We start from the raw sequence: 22494 nt of genomic DNA, 5'->3' as shown, positions 1-22494 counted from the left end.
CCCTGGTCAAACTGACCATCTCATTAGGCTCCTTCACATCTCGGCACATGGAAGGATGTGGTGCATATGTGGGTGGAAGGCTCTACTCACAGTGGTTTTATATCCCTGGTGTCAGCCCCACCCACCCCACCTGGTCTCTGTTGGCATTCTTGTGGCTGTCACCTCACTGAGCACAGGGCTCTTAGAGAACACCCCTCCCACCTGAGCCTAGTCTCGGAGGGTTGCTTTGACGGGAGCAGGTCCTCATTCACCACGTGGGAGTGAATTGATTTGTGGAATCAACAATGGGCATACGAGTCAACTTGAGTCCATCTGCCGAGGATTTCAGTGCCAACACCATAAACAATGATTAGAAATAATGTATTGAGCTTGAAACTTCATTGAATGTGCTCCTTTGAAAAACAACAAGAGCAGAAGGCTGAGAACAGTAGTACATCTCTTTTATAATCATGAATGTGCACAAGAGAAAACATAAAGTATAACAAAGTTCATCAACAATGAACGTTGTATGTAATAGGGTAAAGAGATTTAGAAGTGAGTTTGAAGTCTGGGGTTTTGAAACAATGACTTTACTTTTTCCATGGCTATTTCCAGATGTACAGCCTTTTATACACAAGGTCCGTATCTGGCACTAGACCTGAATTGCTTGATTTTAGTCAGTATAAAAATATTCTCTAATGAAAGTGCCATTGCCAATGACAGTTTCCCAACTCTATTTTTCATTAGGTCTCAAGTTCTGCCACCATGAGTTCTATGTTCCTGAGGGCTTCCAGCAGCCTGAACCCTGCAGGGGGGACTCAACTGTGGAAATCACTATTTCCAAGCTCACTGGTGGTGCGGATAGAGGTGAGGTGATGTTCAGTGGCTTTGTTTACAAATGTTTATAGTCACGAATATAGAACTCTGTTTGGCCCAAGCCCATGGCTGACACCCTCTGCTCTGTCATTCAGAACGACATAGCCCACTCATTCGTCTCCAAGGAGAAGTTCATGGAGAAGACTCAAGAACCAGAGATGATCTACCTCAACACCAGGTGGCGTTGCTCCACACTGGTCAGTGGTCACGATCTGGCCAGGACACCCTAAGCTGCCTCCCCTCCAGCTACAGTCACTGTGCCTGGAAGGTCACTCTAGCTGGGACCTGAGTCAGAACCCGTCAGAGAGTTCCTGCTCCCCTGCAGATGGGGAGATGGAGCTGGTCCTGTCCTGGTTCTTGGTGTGGAAGAAGGGGAGCCATTTCCCCGGGCTTAGGGACTGGAGACTGTAGAACAATTCACGCAGGTACTCGCGGAACTTCTCGCCAACAAAAACATAAATAATGGGGTTGACACAACAGTGCATGTAGGAGATCACGGCTGTCACTTTCATGGCCAGGGCTAGTTGGTCTTTGTGGTTACAGTAATTGACTGAAAGGACGTCGTCAAAAGCATAAATAGACAGAGTCAGATTGAAGGGCATCCAAAAGAGGAAAAAGATGATCATGATGACAAAAATCAGACGGACGGCTTTGCACTTCCTCTCATTGGGCCGTCTGAGCAGAATCTTCATGATCCCCGTGTAGCAGACGATCATGATCACCAGAGGCAAGACCAGCCCCAGGATGTTCAGTTTCAGAGCCAGAAACTCTCTCCAATGAGTGTAGTATGTACAAGGGATAAATGAGGTGCAGATGTAATGACCTCTAATGCTCAGGGAATGTGTAAAGAAAACGTCTGGAATTGAAGTCAGGAGGGCCAGGACCCAGCTGACTACGCTGGTGATGATACCAAATGTGACAGTCCGGACCCGAAGGGCAAACACAGCATGGACAATGGCCAGGTACCTGTCGATGGTCAGCAGGATGATGAAGAAGATCTCGCTGTACAGACCTACGTAATAAAGCCCCGACAGCAACTTGCACATGACATTGCCGAACACCCAGTTGTCTTTCCGATAGTGGTGAATCCGGAAGGGCAGTGTGAAGAGGAAGAGCAGGTCAGAAATGGCCAGGTTGAGGACGTAGATGTTGGTCATGTTCTTGAGCCTCTTGTGTTGCAAGAGGACCAGGACCACCAGGATGTTGCTGACCAGGCCAATGACAAATACCAGGGGGAACAAAGGGGGTAGCAGCCGAGCTCCTAAAGACCTTAAGGTTTCAAATAGGCACAGGGTTGTATTCCCGTGGTTGACTTCTGTGGTCCCATCATAGTCCTTTGAAATGTTTGAAATTTCTATCCTCTTTTCTCCTGCTGGTCCAGGTAGATGGTTTTTGTGTTTACTTTGGTGGTAAAGGCAGGGGGCTCTGGACAACAGAGACAAGGCTGTTATTATATGATATCAACCACATGACAACCGTTTATTGAGTGAAAAGTGCCGACTCTGAACCATGTGCTGGGACACAACCTTGAACAAAGTGACCCCAGGTCTTCTTCACTGTCATGGAAATTGTACTTTAATGGAGGGGGAGATATACGGGTGAGGGAGACAATAAACTAATGAGTGCACAAACCATGAAGTCAAATACTTAGGCAATGACTGTTGGGAAGGGAACGTCTGGTGGATGGAGCACCCAGACAAAGGGAGAGCAACCTCATTCTTCATCACCAGTGCTTCCCTCATGATTCCCACGGACCTGTCGTTGGACTCAGTGTTAAAGAATCCGGGAAGGGCATCCTTTATGTCTCCCATTTTACACATGATGACAGAGAAGTTCGCAGTGGGTAGGACACACCTGGGACAATGAGAGCTGGAGCTCACATCCAGTGTGTATCATTCTCACGTCCCCTCTTGAAACCACTTGAACTTTCAGCCTCCAGTCACAGAGCAGGGACCTTGCATTTGGAAGTGCACAGAAGAACGGGGTTGAGAAATCAGTCCTGGCTGAGTGTCAAAAACTGACCAATGGATCTTAATGGCCTTTGGAGCTAAGAAGGTTCTATTTTTTTTTTTTTTTTTGTATATATCTGAAATGAGAAACGGGGCAGTAGAGAGACAGACTCCCGCATGCACCTAATCAGGATCCACCTGCCAAGCCTATGAGACGGCAATGCTCTGCCTATCTGGGGCTCTTGCTCCAGTGCAGCCAGAATTATTCTAGCGCAGCAGTTCTCAACCTTTGGGTCGGGACCCTGGCGGGGGTCGAACGACCAAAACACAGGGGTCACGTAAAGGCATCGGAAAATACATATTTATTATACAATGCAGTTTTAAATAAAATATGTACTTTGGACGGCTTTAGGCAACCCTTCTGTTTTGGTCGTTCAATCCCCGCCGGGGTCGAGACCCACAGGTTGAGAACCGCTGTTCTAGCACCTTAGGTGGAGCCCATGGAGCCATCCTCTGCACCCAGGCCAACATTGGTACAATGGAATCCTGACTATGGGAGGGGAAGAGAGAGATAGAGAGAGGAAAGGGTGGAGAAACAGATGGGAGCTTTCCTGTGTGCCCTGACCAGGAATTGAACCCGGAACTTCCACAGGCCTGGTTGAGACTCTACCACTGAGCCAATAGGCCAGGGATTGAGGAGGTTCTTTGCTGAGGTGACATAAGACACTTGGGGCACATGACTCTGTGTGGCCATTTGATCTATTTAGTTGTCACAAAGCCTAGAGGATGTTTCTGTCACTTGGTTGTCAGGGGCAAGGATGTCCTACCATGCACAAGTTATCCCCCCAAGGCCCAGTAGTGCTGCCACAGTGCAATCCTAGGAGGCCAACTCAATTCTTAGTTGAGAACAACGAGGCCACCAGAGTGGGCTCAGCCTGGCCCACGGCACACGGCCCTAATGGCAGACACTAAGTTGGCCCCCGGGACAGCTGTGAGGACTCTCGGGAAAGCCAGGATGCGTGAATTGGTGACCTGGTGAGAAGTAGGGGGTTCTCGGGAGGACTGACTCAGAACAGCCTGAAGCCATGCGGTGTTGCATAACCAGGTGGAAGCTGGAATTCTCAGAAATGAGCTCTGGAATAGTTTACCCAACGTTGCCTTGAAACAAATAAACACAAATGAGAAAGCACCACTAGATGGTTTGCTTTACATGACTTCCCACCCTTGCTATTCAGTATTCTTTCAAATCTTTACTAAAGATGCCTCCCCAAACGGAGCATGGGCTTTGGTGTAACCGACCAGCTGTGTGAACTTGAAGGAGTTCATCTCTCTCCCTGAGCCTCAGTCTCTCATGTGTTATGTGAGAAAGTATCAGTAACCTTGAGGGAGTACTGTAAGTAAGGTAGACAAAAGCCAGGACATTAGTAAACATCAGGGAGCTCCTTACTTGAATCTACCCTTCCTACAGGACTCTATAGACACCCAGAATGTCTAGTCTCCCATCCTATTCTGGCTGATGTACCTGCCCCAAGATCCCCGCCAGGTCTCTCTGCAGTTAATCTAGAAAGGGAATTCTGCTGGATGATGTACAGTAGTGGGAGCTGCATTTTCAGATTTTCATTATGTTGCCACCAGTTTGAAAGCTTTGACTTAGACACCAATAGTGTAGCAACACTTGCCTACATCATAATTCCCTTCACCTCGGAGTGTATAGGGCTCTTCCTTATGCACTGCTGCGTGAATGTTTCCTGCTGAGGAACTTATATTTCTGCAGTGGCCTTAGAAAAACTTAAGACCCACGAGGGGGGATGTTGCACACCTCAGCTAGGGCCCTATGGTTTCCTCTCAAATCCATTTCTCTGGGTCCCTCCTCCACCTCTGGCCTAGCCCTGTGACAGAGTAGTCAGCCCTCTTCCTGGAGAAACCCAGGCTGGACATCTGTAACAAAGCTGAGTGACCATTTCTGATTTCTGCAGCCACGGCCAGGGCGGGCGGATCGGCTGGCAGTCAGCATCATGGGAACCACAGGGCTTAGAGACAAAGCAACAGGCAGCGGGAAGCACAAGGAGAAGCTCGTGCAACACTGACCCCGGGAGCCCCGTTTTGGGGAAACTTTGGTAAAAGAAAAGGCTCGTTGAGTCAGCATCATCAGATGCCATTAAACAAAGCAGCCTCCATCCCCCTGGCCTCCTACTCCATTCAATGGTTTTTCTACAGGTGCGCACCATGCAATAACAATTCTCCCCAATGGATCGGGGCTGGTGCGGGGACTTTAGGGAGAATCGAAGGACTATGTTGCAGCCAACCAGCCCACTATGCTGTCCTGTGTCTTTAGCATCTGCCCCAAGGTCATTACACAATGGTCAGTTATGGCCCTAAAGCCTGGGACCTTCCAGTGCCATCATGCTGCATCCAGGGAATAGGTGAGCCTCTGAGCAGGGAGGGCCGTCTGTGCGGGGAAAGACACCAGGCCTGAGGTGCGGGGCAGCTGGCTTTTTCTGGGTCATAAGAACCAACCGTGTGCATGTGTCCCCAACCCCACAGTCAGCATATTGGTAGCTTGAAATCCACCACAGTGGGCATGTTTACATACAAATACAGCAACACTGGAAATCAGGGCTCGCTTTATAGGAAAGCCTGCTATGGAATTTTCAGGGAAGCCCATTATAAAATATCGAGCAGCACATCAATGCCCACCTGCCACCCCACCAGTCTGAATAGCCTAAGAGCTGTTCTGCTGGTCAGAGAGGGAACAAAAAGGTCGATGAGTGACACAATGCCTGGTGGCAGGCTATGCACACTCCTTGGAATTTCTAATCTGGAAATGTGAGAACATCCAGATTTTGGGGCTGGGAAAACAGTTGAAGAAGATACCTACAAGTAGCCCCAACCCCACTATTCTCAGAACAAAATTCTGCTTCCACTTTCTCTAGTAGGACAGAAAAAATGCATCCCAAGAGGTCACCAGGACCACTCCCTAAATTCAGGGGAGGAAATCCTACCTCTTCCAAAGTCAGCTCACAATGATAGTTGGGGAATCCTTGGTTCTACTCTTCTTAAGAAGATAGTTGAGTTTCAAACCATCCCGCATCTGCAAAGACTTTTCTATTCCTAGCTCCCTCCTGCTACACCATGTATGATTTTCATTTCCATGCAGTTGATTTGCAAGTAATTTCCTCTTGAATAGCCTTCCACACAAAGTTGCTCTTGTTCCTTAATGCTCTGACAACTTTCTTAATCAGTCAGTCCCATCATTCGAGAAAGCTTTTCTTTTTTAATAACAACAAAAAATGATTATTTCACATCTGATTGCCCATCTTATAAATCCTCCCATTCTCAGCATTGCTACGCAGTTCACTGCCTTGCAGGTGCATGAAGGGGCCATCAGACGCACCGCGTGCACGGATTCATGCAGATTGTCCTCCATAGAAGCCAACTGGACAGAGAAGAGAAGTGCCACTTACTCTGATGTGTAAGGATTTTGAGCACAAATTCTTTGTTTGTTGAATTTTTAGAGTCTTTGTATTCCAGGTTCAAGGACCTGATGGAGTAGGAAGTCTTTCATTTCCTGTGTAACCATGGAGACAGGACTCTAGGGATCTCAGTCACAGAATGCAAAGTGGAGGCAAATTCTTCTTTCTTATAGGTGAGTGTGCAGAAGTAGTAAGGACACCAAACATTTCCTGGATGCTGAGTTCCATGTAAACATTTTTCTGTGGTCACTTGGTGGCACTTCTCTCTGCGGGTTCTGTCTTAAGGGCATTGGGGGCAGGTAATGAGGTAGTGTTGTTTGGGGAGAAGTAGGTGGCAGTAAGGTGTTTTCCAGAACTTGTGGAGCCACTGAAGGCTGGGAATGGGAGGGGGACTGATGTAGGGCGGGAGGTCTCTGTGCTGGCGTGCCAGCCCATGCTAAGGATCCCTGACCCAATTTACCTGAATGCTTAAGAGGAACTAGTTTATAGCTACAGCTGTAAGTGAAAAAGCTGAGGACCCAGCAGATCTAATCGTGCGTCAGCCTTGTAGATATTGCAGGAAGGCGGTTTATTCTCCTTAAAACTTTTGCAAAGATATTGTACAAATGTGCTGAAAAAATTGTAACCTTGTGGGGTTTGCCTATAAATACCCCTCTCTCCTTGGAGCTCATTGCTATTTGTTGCTTTCTCAGTGCAGCAGACAGACCACTGGCCAGTGAATAAAGCTTCTCAAATTCAATCAATTTGGGGTTTGGTTCCGTTCAGTGCAGTTGCACCACAACAGTCTCATTGCCAGTGAGCAGCCTGTTCTTTCTCTTTCATTTTTTCTTTCTTTCTCTTTCTTCCCTCTCCCTACTCTTTCTTCATTTCTTTCTTATCACAAAGAATAATCTTGTTTTAGATGTGCTTGTTTAAATATATTGGTAGCACTCAAGGAGTGCACAGATGAAAAGAAGCCTCATACTTTCTGGGGATTTTGTCCAGTGTTAGTCTAGTGGGCGTGGCATGAACATTTCCCAGAATCCCTTGCCTGCAGGGGCAGGTGAGTGTCCACTGGGAGGAGTAATTAGCAGTCATTTGTTAGGGTGAAGCAACAGTGTTGAGCTCAGAAGATGGAAACAGTGCCAGACTCTGTGGTATCTCCACGCACTGTCATCCACCTGCCGGCTCCCGCTGCTGGAGTTGGGCAGCACCTGGACCCACAGTGACTGCCGGTTCCGCTGCTGCCTGAAGTTCTGGGCCAGGAGTCCAAGCATCAGCATGGGGAAAGGGCAGCTTCCGTTCACGTCACTGTTTTTTCTACTGACACCTTCTACTTTGTCCTTGCTGTCGTCCGTATCTAGTGTCCCTTCCTGACTGCTCGCTTGGCTGATCTCTAGAGACTTCCCTCCCTGTGCTTGCTGCCAGGCAACAGCGTGCACAGACTCACCCACCAGCTCCCACAATTGCAAACTATCCAGTTGCTAAACACACTCTTATTCCTCAGGATCCCAGACTTTCTCAGTTCCCGGAGCCCTTACGTCCCAGTACTTTTCCTCAGCGCCCGGAGACAAAAGAAGAACAGAACTCTTCCCCTCAGGAAGTCTTTAGATTCAAACAACTTAAGTGATCTTGTCTATAGATGCCTAAAAATACACATCTATTGAAAAAATGATATTTTATTTCATTTTTAAATAATCCATGCCAATGAGATATGTACACCTGGTGTGCAGATGTTAGAATCTATGGGACACTGTCCCCTCAGTTCCTGTTCCACACTGATTTATCTCAAATCACTGGAAACCCGACTTTGCAGAGACACGCCCACTTTGAAAGGAATGCACCACAATCTAACATTGAAACTGAACTTTCTCCTACTTGTAGTTCCCAGGGTGTCCAGGAAATGTCAGGTGCAGTGTGGAGCCCTTAAAAATTGAAACTCTGAGTTTACTGTGGCCCCCAGGTGCCTCGGCACACAGTTTGGAAACCCTAGCCTTATCTCTTGTCATGTCTGTCATTAAACTCTGAGTGATACACACATAATCCCATAGAAATTTGGGTCTATTTTCTCCCTGTGTTTGTCTTCTTCATATATATTATAAAATATAAACCAGAAGATTCTGTATTTTTCTTTTTTATTTAACATTAACAATATAAGCATATTCACATGTCAATAAATTTTTTTAGAAGTCATTCCTATCGGATCCTAGCTCGTAATAACAACAGTTATTGAACTCTTCCTCTGTTAACGATCTTTCCAGATGTGCTGCTTTTTCCCATTATCTGTGACAGATCCTGGAAGCAGGATTATAAGGTGAGCTTTTCAAATGATATTGGTACCCATTGCCAAAGCGCTTTTCAGAAACACAGCAGTGATTTACATTTCCATCAGAAATATGTGACAGGGATTGTGTCGCATCATTCTTACCTGCTTTGGGTATTTTCATTAATAAAAAAAATTGACATCTGGTTATTATCTTAGCAGGCAAAAGAAGAGGTTCACTGTCATTAGCATGTCCTTGATTACTAATGTAATTGAGATTTCATATTAATGGCTCCTGCATTTTTTGATGACTTACTGGTTAATATCTTTGTTAATTGTTTGACAATTGGGCATATAGAATAATTATGGGATAGAAAAATCCAAGTGGTTTTCCTACTGATTTGTAAAATTTCCTGATACATTAGGGGAGTTGATGATAGCATCTTGGTTTAATTTTTAGTTTGTTATATACATTTTTTCTCTGTGTTAACATTTTTGTATTTTATGTTTTATAATGTGTGTCAATTATAAGTCGGGCAATTTCTTTTTCAATAAATTACTTTTTATATTCAAAATTTGCTTACACTGTTTTCCTAATTATTTTTCTAAAAGGTTTTATTTAACTTGTTAAATTAAGAGCTAAGACAGAATGCTTTAGGGATGAACAAAAGCTACACAGTGATTTGGTGCTGGCTTTTGAAGTCCCTGCCAGGAATCTCTATTAGGCCTGTTTCCCTGGTCAAACTGACCATCTCATTAGGCTCCTTCACATCTCGGCACATGGAAGGATGCGGTGCATGTGTGGGTGGAAGGCTCTACTCACAGTGGTTTTATATCCCTGGTGTCAGCCCCCCCCCCCCACCCGGGCTCTGTTGGCATTCTGTGGCTGTCACCTCACTGAGCACAGGGCTCTTAGAGAACACCCCTCCCACCTGAGCCTAGTCTCGGAGGGTTGCTTTGACGGGAGCAGGTCCTCAGTCACCACATGGGAGTGAATTGATTTGTGGAATCAACAATGGGCATACGAGTCAACTTGAGTCCATCTGCCGAGGATTTCAGTGCAGACACCATAAACAATGATTAGAAATAATGTATTGATCTTGAAACTTGATTGAGTGTGCTCCTTTAAAAAACAACAAGAGCAGAAGGGTGAGAACAGTAGTACATCTCTGTTATAATCATGAAGGTGCACAAGAGAAAACATAAAGTATAACAAAGTTCATCAACAATGAACGTTGTATGTAATAGGGTAAAGAGATTTAGAAGTGAGTTTGAAGTCTGGGGTTTTGAAATAATGACTCTACTTTTTCCATGGCTACTTCCAGATGTACAACCTTTTATACACAAGGTCTGTATCTGGCACTAGACCTGAATTGCTTGATTTTAGTCAGTGTAAAAATATTCTCTAATGAAAGTGCCATTGCCAATGACAGTTTCCCAATCTATTTTTCATTAGGTCTCAAGTTCTGCCATCATGAGATCTATGTTCTTGAGGGCTTCCAGCAGCCTGAACCCTGCAGGGGGGACTCAACTGTGGAAATTACTATTTCCAAGCTCACTGGTGGTGCGGGTAGAGGAGTGGGGATGCTCAATGGCTTTGTTTATAAATGTTTATAGTCAAGAATCTAGAACTCTGTTTGGCCCAAGCCCATGGCTGGTGCCCTCTCCTCCGTCATCCAGAACGACATAGCCCACTCATTCGTCTCCAAGGAGAAGTTCATGGAGAAGACTCAGGGCTAGAGATGATCTACCTCAACACCAGGTGGCGTTGCTCCACACTGGTCAGTGGTCACTATCTGGCCGGGACAACCCAAGCTGCCTCCCCTCCAGCTACAGCCACTGTGCCTGGAAGATCACTCTTGCTGGGACCTGAGTCAGAACCCTTCAGAGAGTTCCTGCTCCCCTGCAGATGGAGACATGGAGATGGCCCTGTCCTGGTTCTTGCTGTGAAAGAAGGGGAGCCATTTTCCTGGGCTCAGGGACAGGAGACTGTAGAACAACTCATGCAGGTACTCGCGGAACTTCTCGCCAACAAAAACATAAATAATGGGGTTGACACAGCAGTGCATGTAGGAGATGACGGCTGTCACTTGAATGGCCAGGGCTAGTTGGTCTTTCTGGTTACAGTAATTGACTGAAAGGACGTCGTCAAAAGCATAAATAGACATAGTCAGATTGAAGGGCGTCCAAAAGAGAAAAAATATGATCATGATGACAAAAATCAGACGGACGGCTTTGGACTTCCTCTCATTGGGCCGTCTGAGCAGAATCTTTATGATCCCCGTGTAGCAGACGATCATGATCACCAGAGGCAAGAGCAGCCCCAGGATGTTCAGTTTCAGAGCCAGAAACTCTCTCCAATGACTGTAGTATGTACGAGGGATAAATGAGGCACAGATGTAATGACCTTTAATGCTCAGGGTATGTGTAAAGAAAAAGTCTGGAATTGAAGTCAGGCTGGCCAGAACCCAGCTGACTACGCTGGTGATGATACCAAATGTCACGGTCCTGATCCGAACGGCAAACACAGCATGGACGATGGCCAGGTACCTGTCGATGGTCAGCAGGATGATGAAGAAGAGCTCGCTGTACAGACCTACGTAATAAAGCCCCGACAGCAACTTGCACATGACATTGCCGAACACCCAGCTATCTTTCCGATAGTGGTGAATCCGGAAGGGCAGTGTGAAGAGGAAGAGCAGGTCAGAAATGGCCAGGTTGAGGACGTAGATGTTGGTCATGTTCTTGAGCCTCTTGTGTTGCAAGAGGACCAGGACCATTAGGATGTTGCCGACTAGGCCAATGACAAATACCAGGGAGTACAAAGGGGGCAGCAGCTGAGCTCCTAAAGACCTTACAGTTTCATATAGGCACAGGGTTGCATTCCTGTAGTTGACTTCTGTGGTCCCATCATAGTCCTTTGAAATGTTTGAAATTTCCATCCTCCTTTCTTCTGCAGGTCCAGGTAGATGGTTTCTGTATTTACTTTGGTGGTAAAGGCAGGGGGCTCTGGACAACAGAGACAAGGCTGTTATTATATGACATGAACCACATGACAACTGTTTATTGAGTGAAAAGTGCCGACTCTGAACCATGTGCTGGGACACAACCTTGAACAAAGTGACCCCAGGTCTTCTTCACTGTCATGGAAATTGTACTTTATGGAGGGGGAGATATACGGGTGAGGGAGACAATAAACTAATGAGTGCACAAACCATGAAGTCAAATCCTTTGGCAATGACTGTTTGGAAGGGACCGTCTGGTGGATGGAGCACCCTGACAAAGGGAGATCAACCTCATTCTTCATCACCAACGCTTCCCTCATGATTCCCAAGGACCTGTCATTGGACTCAGTGTTAAAGAATCCGTGAGGGCACCATTTATGTCTCCCATTTTAAGCATGATGACAGAGAAGTTCGCAGTGTGTAGGACACATCTGGGACAATGAGAACTGGAGCTCACATCCAGTGCATATCATTCTCACGTCCACTCTTGAAACCACTTGAACTTTAGCCTTCAATCACAGAGCAGGGACCTTGCATTTGGAAGTGCACAGGAGGACATGGTTAAGAAATCAGTCCTGGCTGAGTGTCAAAAACTTACCAATGAATCTTAATGGCCTTTGGAGCTAAGAAGGTTCTATTTTTTTTTTATATATATCTGAAATGAGAAACGGGGCGGTAGAGAGACAGACTCCCGCATGCACCTAATCAGGATCCACCTGGCAAGCCCATAAGAAGGCAATGCTCTGCCTATCTGGGGCTCTTGCTCCGCTGCAACCAGAATCATTCTAGCGCAGCGGTTCTCAACCTGTGGGTCGCGACCTCGGTGGGGGTCGAACGACCAAAACACAGGGGTCGCCTAAAGCCATCGGAAAATACATATATTTTTTTGTTTTGTATTTTTCTGAAGCTGGAAACGCGGAGGCAGTCAGACAGACTCCCGCCTGCGCCCCGGATTTACCCGGCACACCCAACAGGGGGCAATGCTCTGCCCATCCGAGCGTGGCTCTGTTGCGACCAGAGCCACTCTAGCACCTGGGGCAGAGGCCAAGAAGCGTCCCCAGCGCCCGGGTCATCTTTTGCTCCATTGGAACCTTGGCTGCGGGAGGGGAAGAGAGAGACAGACAGGAAGGAGAGGGGGAGGGGTGGAGAAGCAGATGGGCGCTTCTGCTGTGTGCCCTGGCCCGTAATCGAACCCAGGATTTCTGCATGCTAGGCCGACGCTCTACCACTGAGCCAACCGGCCAGGGCCAATACATATTTATTATACAATACATTTTTAAATACAATATGTATTTCTGACGGCTTTAGGCGACCCCTGTGTTTTGGTCATTCGACCCCCGCCGGGGTCGTGACCCACAGGTTGAGAACCGCTGTTCTAGCACCTTAGGTGGAGCCCATGGAGCCATCCTCTGCACCCAGGCCAACATTGGTACAATGGAATCCTGGCTATGGGAGGGGAAGAGAGAGATAGAGAGAGGAAAGGGTGGAGAAGCAGATGGGAGCTTCTTCTGTTTACCCTGACCAGGAATTGAACCCGGGACTTCCACATGCCTGGTTGAGACTCTACCACAGAGGCAATAGGCCAGGGATTAAGGAGATTCTTTGCTGAGGTGACATAAGACACTTGGGGCACATGACTCTGTGTGGCCATTTGATCTATTTACTTGTCACAAAGCCTAGAGGATGTTTCTATCACTTGGTTGTCAGGGAAAAGAATGTCCTACAATGCACAAATTATCCCCCAAACCCCAGTAGTGCTGCCACAGTGCAATCATTTCTTAGGGAGGCCAACTCATTTCTTAGTTGACAACAACGAGGCCACCAGAGTGGGCTCAGCCTGGCCCACGGCACACAGCCCTAATCGGGTATAGGTAGGTCTGCAGAAACTAGGCTCCTGGGTCAGCTGTGAGGACTCTCGGGAAAGCCAGGATGCATGAGCGGGTGACCTGGTGGGAAGAAGGGGGTTCTTGGGAGGACTGGCTCAGAGCAGCCTGAAGCCATGCGGTGTTGCACTTCCAGGTGGAAGCTGGAATTCTCAGAAATGAGCTCTGTAGTAGTTTACCCAACGTTTCCTTGAAACAAATAAACACAAATGAGAAAGCACCACTAGATGGTTTGCTTTACATGACTCCCCACCCTTGCTATTCAGTCCTCTTTCAAATCCTTTCTAAAGATGCCTCCCCAAACGGAGCATGGGCTTTGGTGTAACCGACCAGCTCTGTGAGCTTGAAGGAGTTCATCTCTCTCCCTGAGCTTCAGTCTCTCATGTGTTACGTGAGAAAGTATCAGTAACCTTGAGGGAGTACTGTAAGTAAGGTATGACAAAAGCCAGGACATTAGTAAACATCACGGGAGCTCCTTACTTGAATCTACCCTTCCTTCAGGACTCTAGACACCCAGAATGTCCAGTCTCCCATCCTGTTCTGGCTGATGTCCCTGCCCCAAGATCCCCACCAGGTCTCTCTGTAGTTAATCTAGAAAGGGCATTCTGCTGGATGATGGACAGGAGTGGGAGCTGCATTTTCAGATTTTCATTATGTTGCCACCAGTTTGAAAGCTTTGACTTAGACACCAATCGTGTAGCAGGACTTGCCTGCATCATAATTCCCTTCACCCCGGAGTCTCTGGTGCTCTTCCTTATGCACCGCTGCATGAATGTTTCCTGCTGAGGAACTTACATTTCTGCAGTGGCCTTAGAAACTTAAGACCCATGAGGGGGGATGTTGCACACCTCAGCTAGGGCCCTATGGTTTCCTGCCAAATCCATTTCTCTGGGTCCCTCCTCCACCTCTGGCCTAGCCCTGTGACAGAGTAATCAGCCCTCTTCCTGGAGAAACCCGGGCTGGACATCTGTAACAAAGCTGAGTGACCATTTCTGATTTCTGCAGCCACGGCCAGGGCGGGCAGATCGGCTGGCAGTCAGCATCATGGGGACCACAGGGCTTAGAGACAAAGCAACAGGCAGCTGGAAGCACAAGAGCAGCTCGTGCAACACTGACCCCGGGAGCCCCGTCTTTGGGGAAACTTTGGCACAGGAGAAGGCACGTTGAGTCAGCATCATCAGATGCTATTAAACAAAGTAGCCTCCATCCCCCCGGCCTCCTACTCCATTCACTGTTTTCCCTACAGGTGGGCACCATGCAATAAAACTGCTCCCCAAGGGATTGGGGCTGGGGCGGGGACTTTAATGAGAATCAAAGGACCATGTTGCAGCCAACCAGCCCACTATGCTGTCCTGTGTCTTTAGCATCTGCCCCAAGGTCATTACACAATGGTCAGTTATGGCCCTAAAGCCTGGGACCTTCCAGTGCCATCATGCTGCATCCAGGGAGTAGGTGAGCCTCTGAGCAGGGAGGGCCGTCTGTGTGGGTAAAGACACCAGGCCTGAGGTGCGGGACAGCTGGCTTTCCCTGGGTCATAAGAATCAATCGTGTGCATGTGTCCTCAACCCCACAGTCAGCATATTGGTAGCTTGAAATCCACCACAGTGGGCATGTTTACATTCAAATATAGCAACACTGGAAATCAGGGCTTGCTTTATAGGAAAGCCTGCTATGGAATTTTCAGGGAAGCCCATTATAAAATATCGAGCAGCACATCAATGCCCACCTGCTACCCTGCCAGTCTGAATAGCCTAAGAGCTGTCCTTCTGGTTAGAGAGGGAACAGAAAGGTCGATGAGTGACACAATGCCTCGTGGCAGGCTATGCACACTCCTTGGAATTTCTACTCTGGAAATGTGAGAACATCCAGATTTGGGGGCTGGGGAAACAGTTGAAGAAGATACTTCCAAGTAGCCCCAACCCCCTATTCTCAGAACAAAATTCTGCTTCCACTTTCTCTAGTAGGACAGAAAAAATGCATCCCAAGAGGTCACCAGGACCACTCCCTAAATTCAGGGAAGAAAATCCTACCTCTTCCAAAGTCAGCTCACAATGTGAGTTGGCGAATCCTTGGTTCTACTCTTCTTAAGAAGATAGTTCAGTTTCAAACCATCCCGCATCTGCAAAGACTTTTCTATTCCTAGCTCCCTCCTGCTACACCATGTATGATGTTCATTTCCATGCAGTTGATTTGCAAGTAATTTCCTCTTGAATAGCCTTCCACAGAAAGTGGCTCTTGTCCTTAATGCTCTGACAACTTTCTTAATCAGTCAGTCCCATCATTCAAGAAAGCTTTTCTTTTTTAATAACAACAAAAAATGATTATTTCACATCTGATTGCCCATCTTATAAATCCTCCCATTCTCAGCATTGCTACGCAGTTCACTGCCTTGCAGGTGCATGAAGGGGCCATCAGACGCACCGTGTGCATGGATTCATGCAGATTGTCCTCCATAGAAGCCAACTGGACAGAGAAGAGAAGTGTCACTTACTCTGGTGTGAAAGGATTTTGAGCACAAATTCTTTGTTTGTAGAATTTTTATAGTCTTTGTTTTCCAGGTTCAAGGTTTTGATGGAGTAGGAAGTCTTTCATTTCCTGTGTAACCATGGAGACAGAAGTCTAGGGATCTCAGTCATTCAGAATGCAAAGTGGAGGCAAATTCTTCTTTTTACATAGGTGAGTGTGCAGAAGTAGTTAGGACACCAAACACTGTCATGATGCTCAGTTCCACGTAAACTTTTTTCTGTGGTCATTTGGTGGCACTTCTCTCTGTGGGTTCTGTCTTAAGGGCATTGGGGGCAGGTAATGAGGTGTTGTTGTTTGGGGTGAGGGAGGTGGCAGTAACGTGTTTTCCAGAACTTGTGGAGCCACTGAAGGCTGGGAATGGGAGGGGGACTGATGTAGGGCGGGAGGTCTCTGTGCTGGCGTGCCAGCCCATGCTAAGGACCCCTAACCCAATTTAGCTGAATGCTTAAGAGGAACTAGTTTATAGCTACAGCTGTAAGTGAAAAAGGTGAGGACCCAGCAGATCTAATCTTGCCAACAGAGGCAGGATTTGTTCCTTGTGCGTCAGCCTTGCAGATATTGCAGGAAGGCGGTTTATTCTCCTTAAAACTTTTGCAAAGATATTGTACAAAAGTGCTGAAAAAATTGTAACCTTGTGGGGTTTACCTATAAATACCCCTCTCCCCTTGGAGCTCATCGCTGTTTGTTGCTTTCTCAGTGCAGCAGACAGACCACTGGCCAGTGAATAAAGCTTTCCAAATTCAATCAATTTGGGTTTTGGTTCCGTTCAGTGCAGTTGCACCACAACAGTCTCGTTGCCAGTGAGCAGCCTGTTCTTTCTCTATCATTTTTTCTTTCTTCTTCTTTCTTTATGTTTTTCTTTCTTCCTTTCTATCTTTCTTTCTTTACATTTTCTTTTTTATCCTTTATTATTTCTCCTACAGATTGCAAGTGAAAGTGTTTAAACGAGAATCCTGTGTCCTCTGTTCCTAAATAACCTGGCTAATAAACTAGGGGGAGGTGGCAGCTTCTCTTCGGCGCCCCTAGTCCTCCACTGTCACTGCTCACTGTCCTCCACTGTCACTGCTCACTGTCCTCCACTGTCACTGCTCACTGTCCTCCACTGTCACTGCTCACTGTCCTCCACTGTCACTGCTCACTGTCCTTCACTGTCACTGCTCACTGTCCTCCACTGTCACTGCTCACTGTCCCTCTCATCTCTCCTGTCTGCCCCAAACCCACAGCGCTGTTTCACACAGAGAAAACCCCAGCCCGGAGTGAATACAGGTCTGTAGAATGGAGTTCGCTGTCTCTCTGAGCCCAGGCTCCTGTGAAGATCAAATCCCAGCTCTCTACTTGAGACCAGGGCAGATCACTAGCTTTCCTATGTCCTGGCTCCCCCTCCATCAAATGAGTACACCGGATGCTTAGGCTCGTAGGAGGATGCACAAGGTCAGCTTGTATGAGTGTTGGGTACAGGAAAAATGTCTCATAAAAGATTTTTATTCTGGTTTTCCTCACAGTAGCCAATACCTGCTCTGTGCTGGTGTCTCTTTGGGTCCCACATGCTTTTCTATAAAAGGAGGACTGTGCTAACCCCTCTCACAGGCATGTCGTAAAGTGCCATTCAGAAATCATATATGTGACCATGTTTGAACATGTCCCTTCAGGCTCAGTTTTCTCATCTGTGAAAATGAAGACAATAGAGGAGGTGACATCATGGAACAGCCCGTGAGTCTGCTGGGTGGGTCTCCCCCTTTGGCAGCCTGTCTGTAGAGAGATAGCGGGAGAGAGAGGGAGGCAGGAAGGGAACCAGATTGACAGCGATGGCTATGGGCCCGGAAACGTGCCACCTTGGCGTACAAAACAGGGCATGTGTGTACAGGGGTTAATGGGAAGGCACATCAGTGACGAGCCTTTCAAATCATTCCCATCTCAGGTCTACCCTTTATTGACTTTGAGCTTGTTGTGTAAGCTCCCAAGTGTCTCTTTCCTCCTCTGTAAGGCAGGGTTATAACGCCAACGTCATAGAGAGGACTAAAAGAAGATACAGACACAGACATGAATGAATGATTTGGTGCAGTGCTCAAGACATTAATGCTTCCTGTCCTAATGTGGGGTGTCCATCGAGGTGCGAACCATGAGCCCGGATGCAAGTGCACGCAGTGAGAGTGCAGGGGTCCCAGAAAACACCACAGGGGAGGGGATAGTGGGACAAGAAAAGAAAGGAGCTGAAGATGAGAGCCACAGCTCCCTGCCGCTGTGGGCAGCAGGGTTCTGCCTACTGGGAACGCAGGGGCCCTGCAGGGTCATCCGACTTCAGGCCTGAGTTGTGAGGACACCAGGCAGTGTCCATGGAATCTGGACCCTTCCATACGGTTGAGGGTTGCTTTTTGTGCTATTCTGGCTTCCTATCTGCCCCACTCACCAGACGGGCGCCCCGTGTTGTTGGAGGGGCTGCAGCGTGTAGACGTGCATGCTGAGGGGCGTGCCCACGGGGTGATCAGGAGACTCAGATGCACGCCAGTGGTGGCACAACTGAGCTCCCTGCCCCTCCCCCACTAGGGCACTCTGCCAAGTGGTCATCAGTCACTCCTATCCCCAACAGGAAATGGAAGGTCTGTGTGTGTCTGGTTATCTGTTGTACTTGGCTGGTGGGTTGGTTTCAGAGAATGAGGCTACTTCCAAAAGTAAAACACCTCATGCACAAGGTCCCTGTCTGGTCCTCGACCTGAATGGTTTGATTTTATTGAATACAAGAAAATTCTCTATAAGGGAATTTCAATGCCAATGACAGTTCCCCAATTTTATTACCCATTTGGTTCAAGTCCTTCCATAATTAGTTCTATGTTCCTTGTTTTTTCCAGCCGCCTAAACCCTGTAGGTGGGCGTGGAGAGTTTGGTGGAAGCAGCTGCTGCCTCCTGATTGGCTCTGGGCTCTGAACCAAGTCAACTGTGGAAATCCCAGCTTCTAAGCCCACTGGTGGTGGAGATAGAGGTGAGGGGAGGCTCAGTGGTTTTGTTTACAAATGTTTATGTTCAGAAATGTGAAATTCTTATTGGGCCAAGCCCTTGCCTGGCGCCCTTTATTCTTTCGTCTACAATGACCTAGTTCACTCATTCATCTCCAGGGTGAAGTTCACGGAGAAGACTCAAGCCCCAGAGGTGATCCACCTCCACCACAGTTGGGGTCGCAACACACTGATCGGAGGTCAAAATCTTGCCGAGACACTGAAGCTGTCTCCACTCTAGACACTGTGTCTGGCAGGTCACTCTTGCTGGGACCTGAGTCAGAACCTATCAGAGAGTTTCTGTTCCCCTGCGGATGGAGATGTGGAGCCGGCCATGTCCTGGTTCTTGGTGTGGAAGAAGGGGAGCCGTTTCCCCGGTTTCAGGGACAGGAGCCTGTGGAACAGCTGATGGGGTACTCGTGGAACCTCTCATCAACAACGACGTAGATGATGGGGTTGACACAGCAGTTCATGTAGGCGATCACCTCTGTCACTTGAATGGCTAGGGCTAGTTGTTCTTTCTGGTTACAGAAATTGACTAAAAGGATGTCATCAAAAGCATAAATAGAAATAGTCAGATTTAAGGGTATACAAAAAGAAAAAACATGGTCATGATGACAAAAATCAGATGGATGGCTTTGGACTTCCTCTCATTGGGCCGTCTGAGCAGAATCTTTATGATCCCCATGTAGCAGACGATCATGATCACCAGAGGCAAGACCAGCCCCAGGATGTTCAGTTTCAGAGCCAGGATCCATTACCACTTATTGTGATATTCAGGAGGGAAATAAATGGTGCAGCTGTAATGATAGGACTCATCTTGGGACTCAGAAAAGTAAAAACCCAGGATGGCCAGGACCCAGCTGACTAAGCTGCTGATGATACCAAATGTGACGGTCCGGACCCGCACAGCAAACACAGCATGGACGATGGCCAGGTGCCTGTCGATGGTCAGCAGGATGATGAAGAAGATCTCGCTGTACAGACCTACGTAATAAAGCACCCACAGCAACTTGCACATGACACTGCCGAACACCCAGTTATCTTTCCGATAGTAGTGAATCCAGAAGGGCAGCGTGAAGAGGAAGAGCAGGTCAGAAATGGCCAGGTTGAGCAGGTAGATGCTGGTCATGTTCTTGAGCCTCTTGTGTTGCAAGAGGACCAGGACCACCAGGATGTTGCCGACCAGGCCAGTGACAAACACCAGGGAGAACAAAAGGGCAGCAGCTGAGCTGCAAAGGACCTCCAGTCTTCTTTCTGGCATGGGGTTGATTTTCTGTCCTCAAATTCTGTGGTCCTGTCACAGTCCACTGTACTGGCTGGAATTTCAATCCTGTTTTCTCCCGTGGGTCCAGGAAGGTGATTTATGTTTTTCCTTTGCTGTTACAGGCAGTGGGCTCTGAACAACAGACAAGGCAGAGATTATGTCTCAACCACTTTACAACTGTTTATCGAGTGCCCACTGTTTATCATGTCCTTGGACCCAGTGTTGAGCTAGGGTTCTCTCTGTCCTTATGGAAACTGTAGTTTAATGTAAATTGGGGGTGGGCAAGACAATTAACAAATGAGTGAACCTATCATGATATCAAATATTTTGGCAAAGAGGGCTGTGAAGGAAACTTCTGTGGATGGAGCACCCAGACAAGGGGCGACCTCACCACATTCTTCACCACCAATGCTTCCCTCATACTTCCTATAGACTTAGCATTGATCTTAGTGTTAAACTATCTTGGAGGGTACAATTCACTTTTCCAATTTTAGAGGCAACGACACAGAAGCTTTAGAGTGAGCGGGACACATATCCGGTGACAACCAGAGCTGAGGCTCAAACCCGGTGTGTACACTCTCACGCCTGTCCCTGAAACCACTCAAATGTCCTGCCTCCATCACAGAGCTGTGACTTTGCCCTTGGGAGTTCACAGAAAGACATGGAAGTAGAAATATTCTTAGCTGACAGTCTAATACTTACCAATGAACCTTCATGGCATTAGAGATTAATAGTGTTTTTGTTGGTGTGACAAAGGGTACTGAGAATGTCACACTGTGTGGCCATGTGATCTTTTTGGATGTCACAAAGTCTATGGGTGCTCCTGTGATTTGGTAGGCATGGGCACAGATGTGGTACATTGCAGAGATCATCTCACCAAAGCGCAGTACTGCCGCCACAGTCCACTTCTAGGAGGCCATCCCATCCCTTAGTGGGGGACACTGAGGACACCAGAGTCAGCTTGGCCTGGACCATGGTACTCGGTTGTGACAGGGCATAAGCAGGTCTGCAGTAGCTCTGTCATGTCAGAGAAAGTTAGAAATCGCTAGTTTGAGGACATAAATGTGGGTCATGTCCTTGAGCCCCTTGTATTATTGCTAGAGGACCAAGACCACCAGGATGTTGCCTCAGAGAGCTCTGAGGACTCAGGGGAAAGCCAGGCTGGGTGAGCGGGTGACCTGGTGAGAAGAGGGGGGTTCTCGGGAGGACTGGCTCAGAACAGCTTGAGGCCATGCAGTGTGGCTCAATCAGGTGGAAGCTGGAATGCTCAGAAATGAGCTCTGGAATAGTTTTACCCAACATTTCCTTGAAACAAACAAAGACAAACACAAAGAGAAAGCACCACTAGATGGCTTGCCCTACAGGACTCTGCACACCTGCTCTTCAGCCCTCTTTCCAGTCCTTTCTGACCACTTACTGAAGATGCCTCCGCAAACGGAGCATGGGCTTTGGTGTAACCGACCAGCTGTGTGAACTTGAAGGAGTTCATCTCTCTTCCCGAGCCTCAGTCTCTCTTCTGTAATGTGAGAAAGTATCCGTTACCCTGAAGGATTTCTGTAAGGTAAGCTATGAGAACAGCCAGCCCTGGCCCTTGCCAGAACACCAGTAAACATCAGGTGACCTCATTCCTGGAAGTAGACCTTTCCTGAGGAGTCCAGCCACCAGGAATGTCCCAGTCTCCAATCCTATTCTGGCTGATGTCCCCTGTCCTCCATGTTCCCCGCCAGGTCTCTCTGTGGTTAATCTAGAAAGGGAATTCTGCTTGATGATGGACACAGCTGTGGGAGCTGCATTTTCAGATTGTCACTGTGTTGTCACCAATCTGAAAGCTTTGACTGAAACACCAATCATGTAGCAGGACTTGCCTACAACATAATTCCCTTCACCCTGGAGTTTCAGGTGCTCTTCCTTATGCTCCGCTGAGTGAATGTTTCCTGCTGATAACTTATATTTCTGCTGCGACTTGAGAAACTTAAGGCCCATAAGGAGTAGATGTTGGGCACCTCAGCTAGTGCCCTATGGTTCCTGCCAAATCCATTTCTCTGGGTCACTTCTCCACCTCTGTCCTAGCCCTGTGACTGAGTAATCAGCCCTCTTCCTGGAAAAACCCGGGCTGGACATCAGTAACAGAGCGGAGTCGACAATTTCTGATTTCTCCAGGCACTTTTTAGAGCCAGCGGATCACCTGGCAGTCAGCATCATGGGGACCACAGGGTTTGGAGTGGAAGCAACAGGCAGCTGGAAATACAGGGGTGGCTCATGCAACACTGACCCCGGGAGCCCAGTCTTTGGGGAAACTTTGGC

General features: G+C 47.7%; 2 protein-coding genes and 1 pseudogene across 2 annotated transcripts; all 3 read right to left on the bottom strand.

Annotated features, from left to right (window-relative positions):
- Positions 1 to 1145: 1145 nt before the first annotated feature.
- LOC136381817 (C-C chemokine receptor type 1-like) lies at positions 1146 to 9301 on the bottom strand. Its single transcript, XM_066350347.1, has 3 exons — positions 9269 to 9301; positions 7428 to 7677; positions 1146 to 2224 (listed from the first exon to the last, which is right to left on the bottom strand). The coding sequence occupies exons 1-3, from the start codon at positions 9299 to 9301 to the stop codon at positions 1146 to 1148; spliced, it is 1362 nt and encodes a 453-aa protein (XP_066206444.1).
- Positions 9302 to 10393: 1092 nt separating this feature from the next.
- LOC136382312 (C-C chemokine receptor type 1-like) lies at positions 10394 to 11461 on the bottom strand. The gene has a single exon (XM_066351433.1). The coding sequence runs from the start codon at positions 11459 to 11461 to the stop codon at positions 10394 to 10396; it is 1068 nt and encodes a 355-aa protein (XP_066207530.1).
- A 7741-nt stretch (positions 11462 to 19202) lies between these two features.
- On the bottom strand, positions 19203 to 21165 carry LOC136381816 (C-C chemokine receptor type 1-like; annotated as a pseudogene).
- Positions 21166 to 22494: the final 1329 nt, after the last annotated feature.

Source organism: Saccopteryx leptura, chromosome 10 (assembly GCF_036850995.1).
Source record: "Saccopteryx leptura isolate mSacLep1 chromosome 10, mSacLep1_pri_phased_curated, whole genome shotgun sequence".
NCBI classification, from domain to species: Eukaryota; Metazoa; Chordata; class Mammalia; order Chiroptera; family Emballonuridae; genus Saccopteryx; species Saccopteryx leptura.
Note: the sequence above shows the minus strand (reverse complement) of the source record. Positions and strands in the feature narration are given on the sequence as shown.

Excerpts from the sequence above, each read along its gene's own strand:
- LOC136382312 (XM_066351433.1), bottom strand. The coding sequence starts at position 11,461 with ATGGAAATTTCAAACATTTCAAAGGACTATGATGGGACCACAGAAGTC.
- LOC136381817 (XM_066350347.1), bottom strand. The coding sequence starts at position 9,301 with ATGTGCCGAGATGTGAAGGAGCCTAATGAGATG. Across the intron at positions 7,678-9,268 it reads TGAAGGAGCCTAATGAGATG|CAAGCACAGGGAGGGAAGTC; the intron begins GTCAGTTTGACC and ends GTTGCCTGGCAG. Across the intron at positions 2,225-7,427 it reads GAGCCGGCAGGTGGATGACA|GAGAAAAGAGGATAGAAATT; the intron begins GTGCGTGGAGAT and ends CTGGACCAGCAG.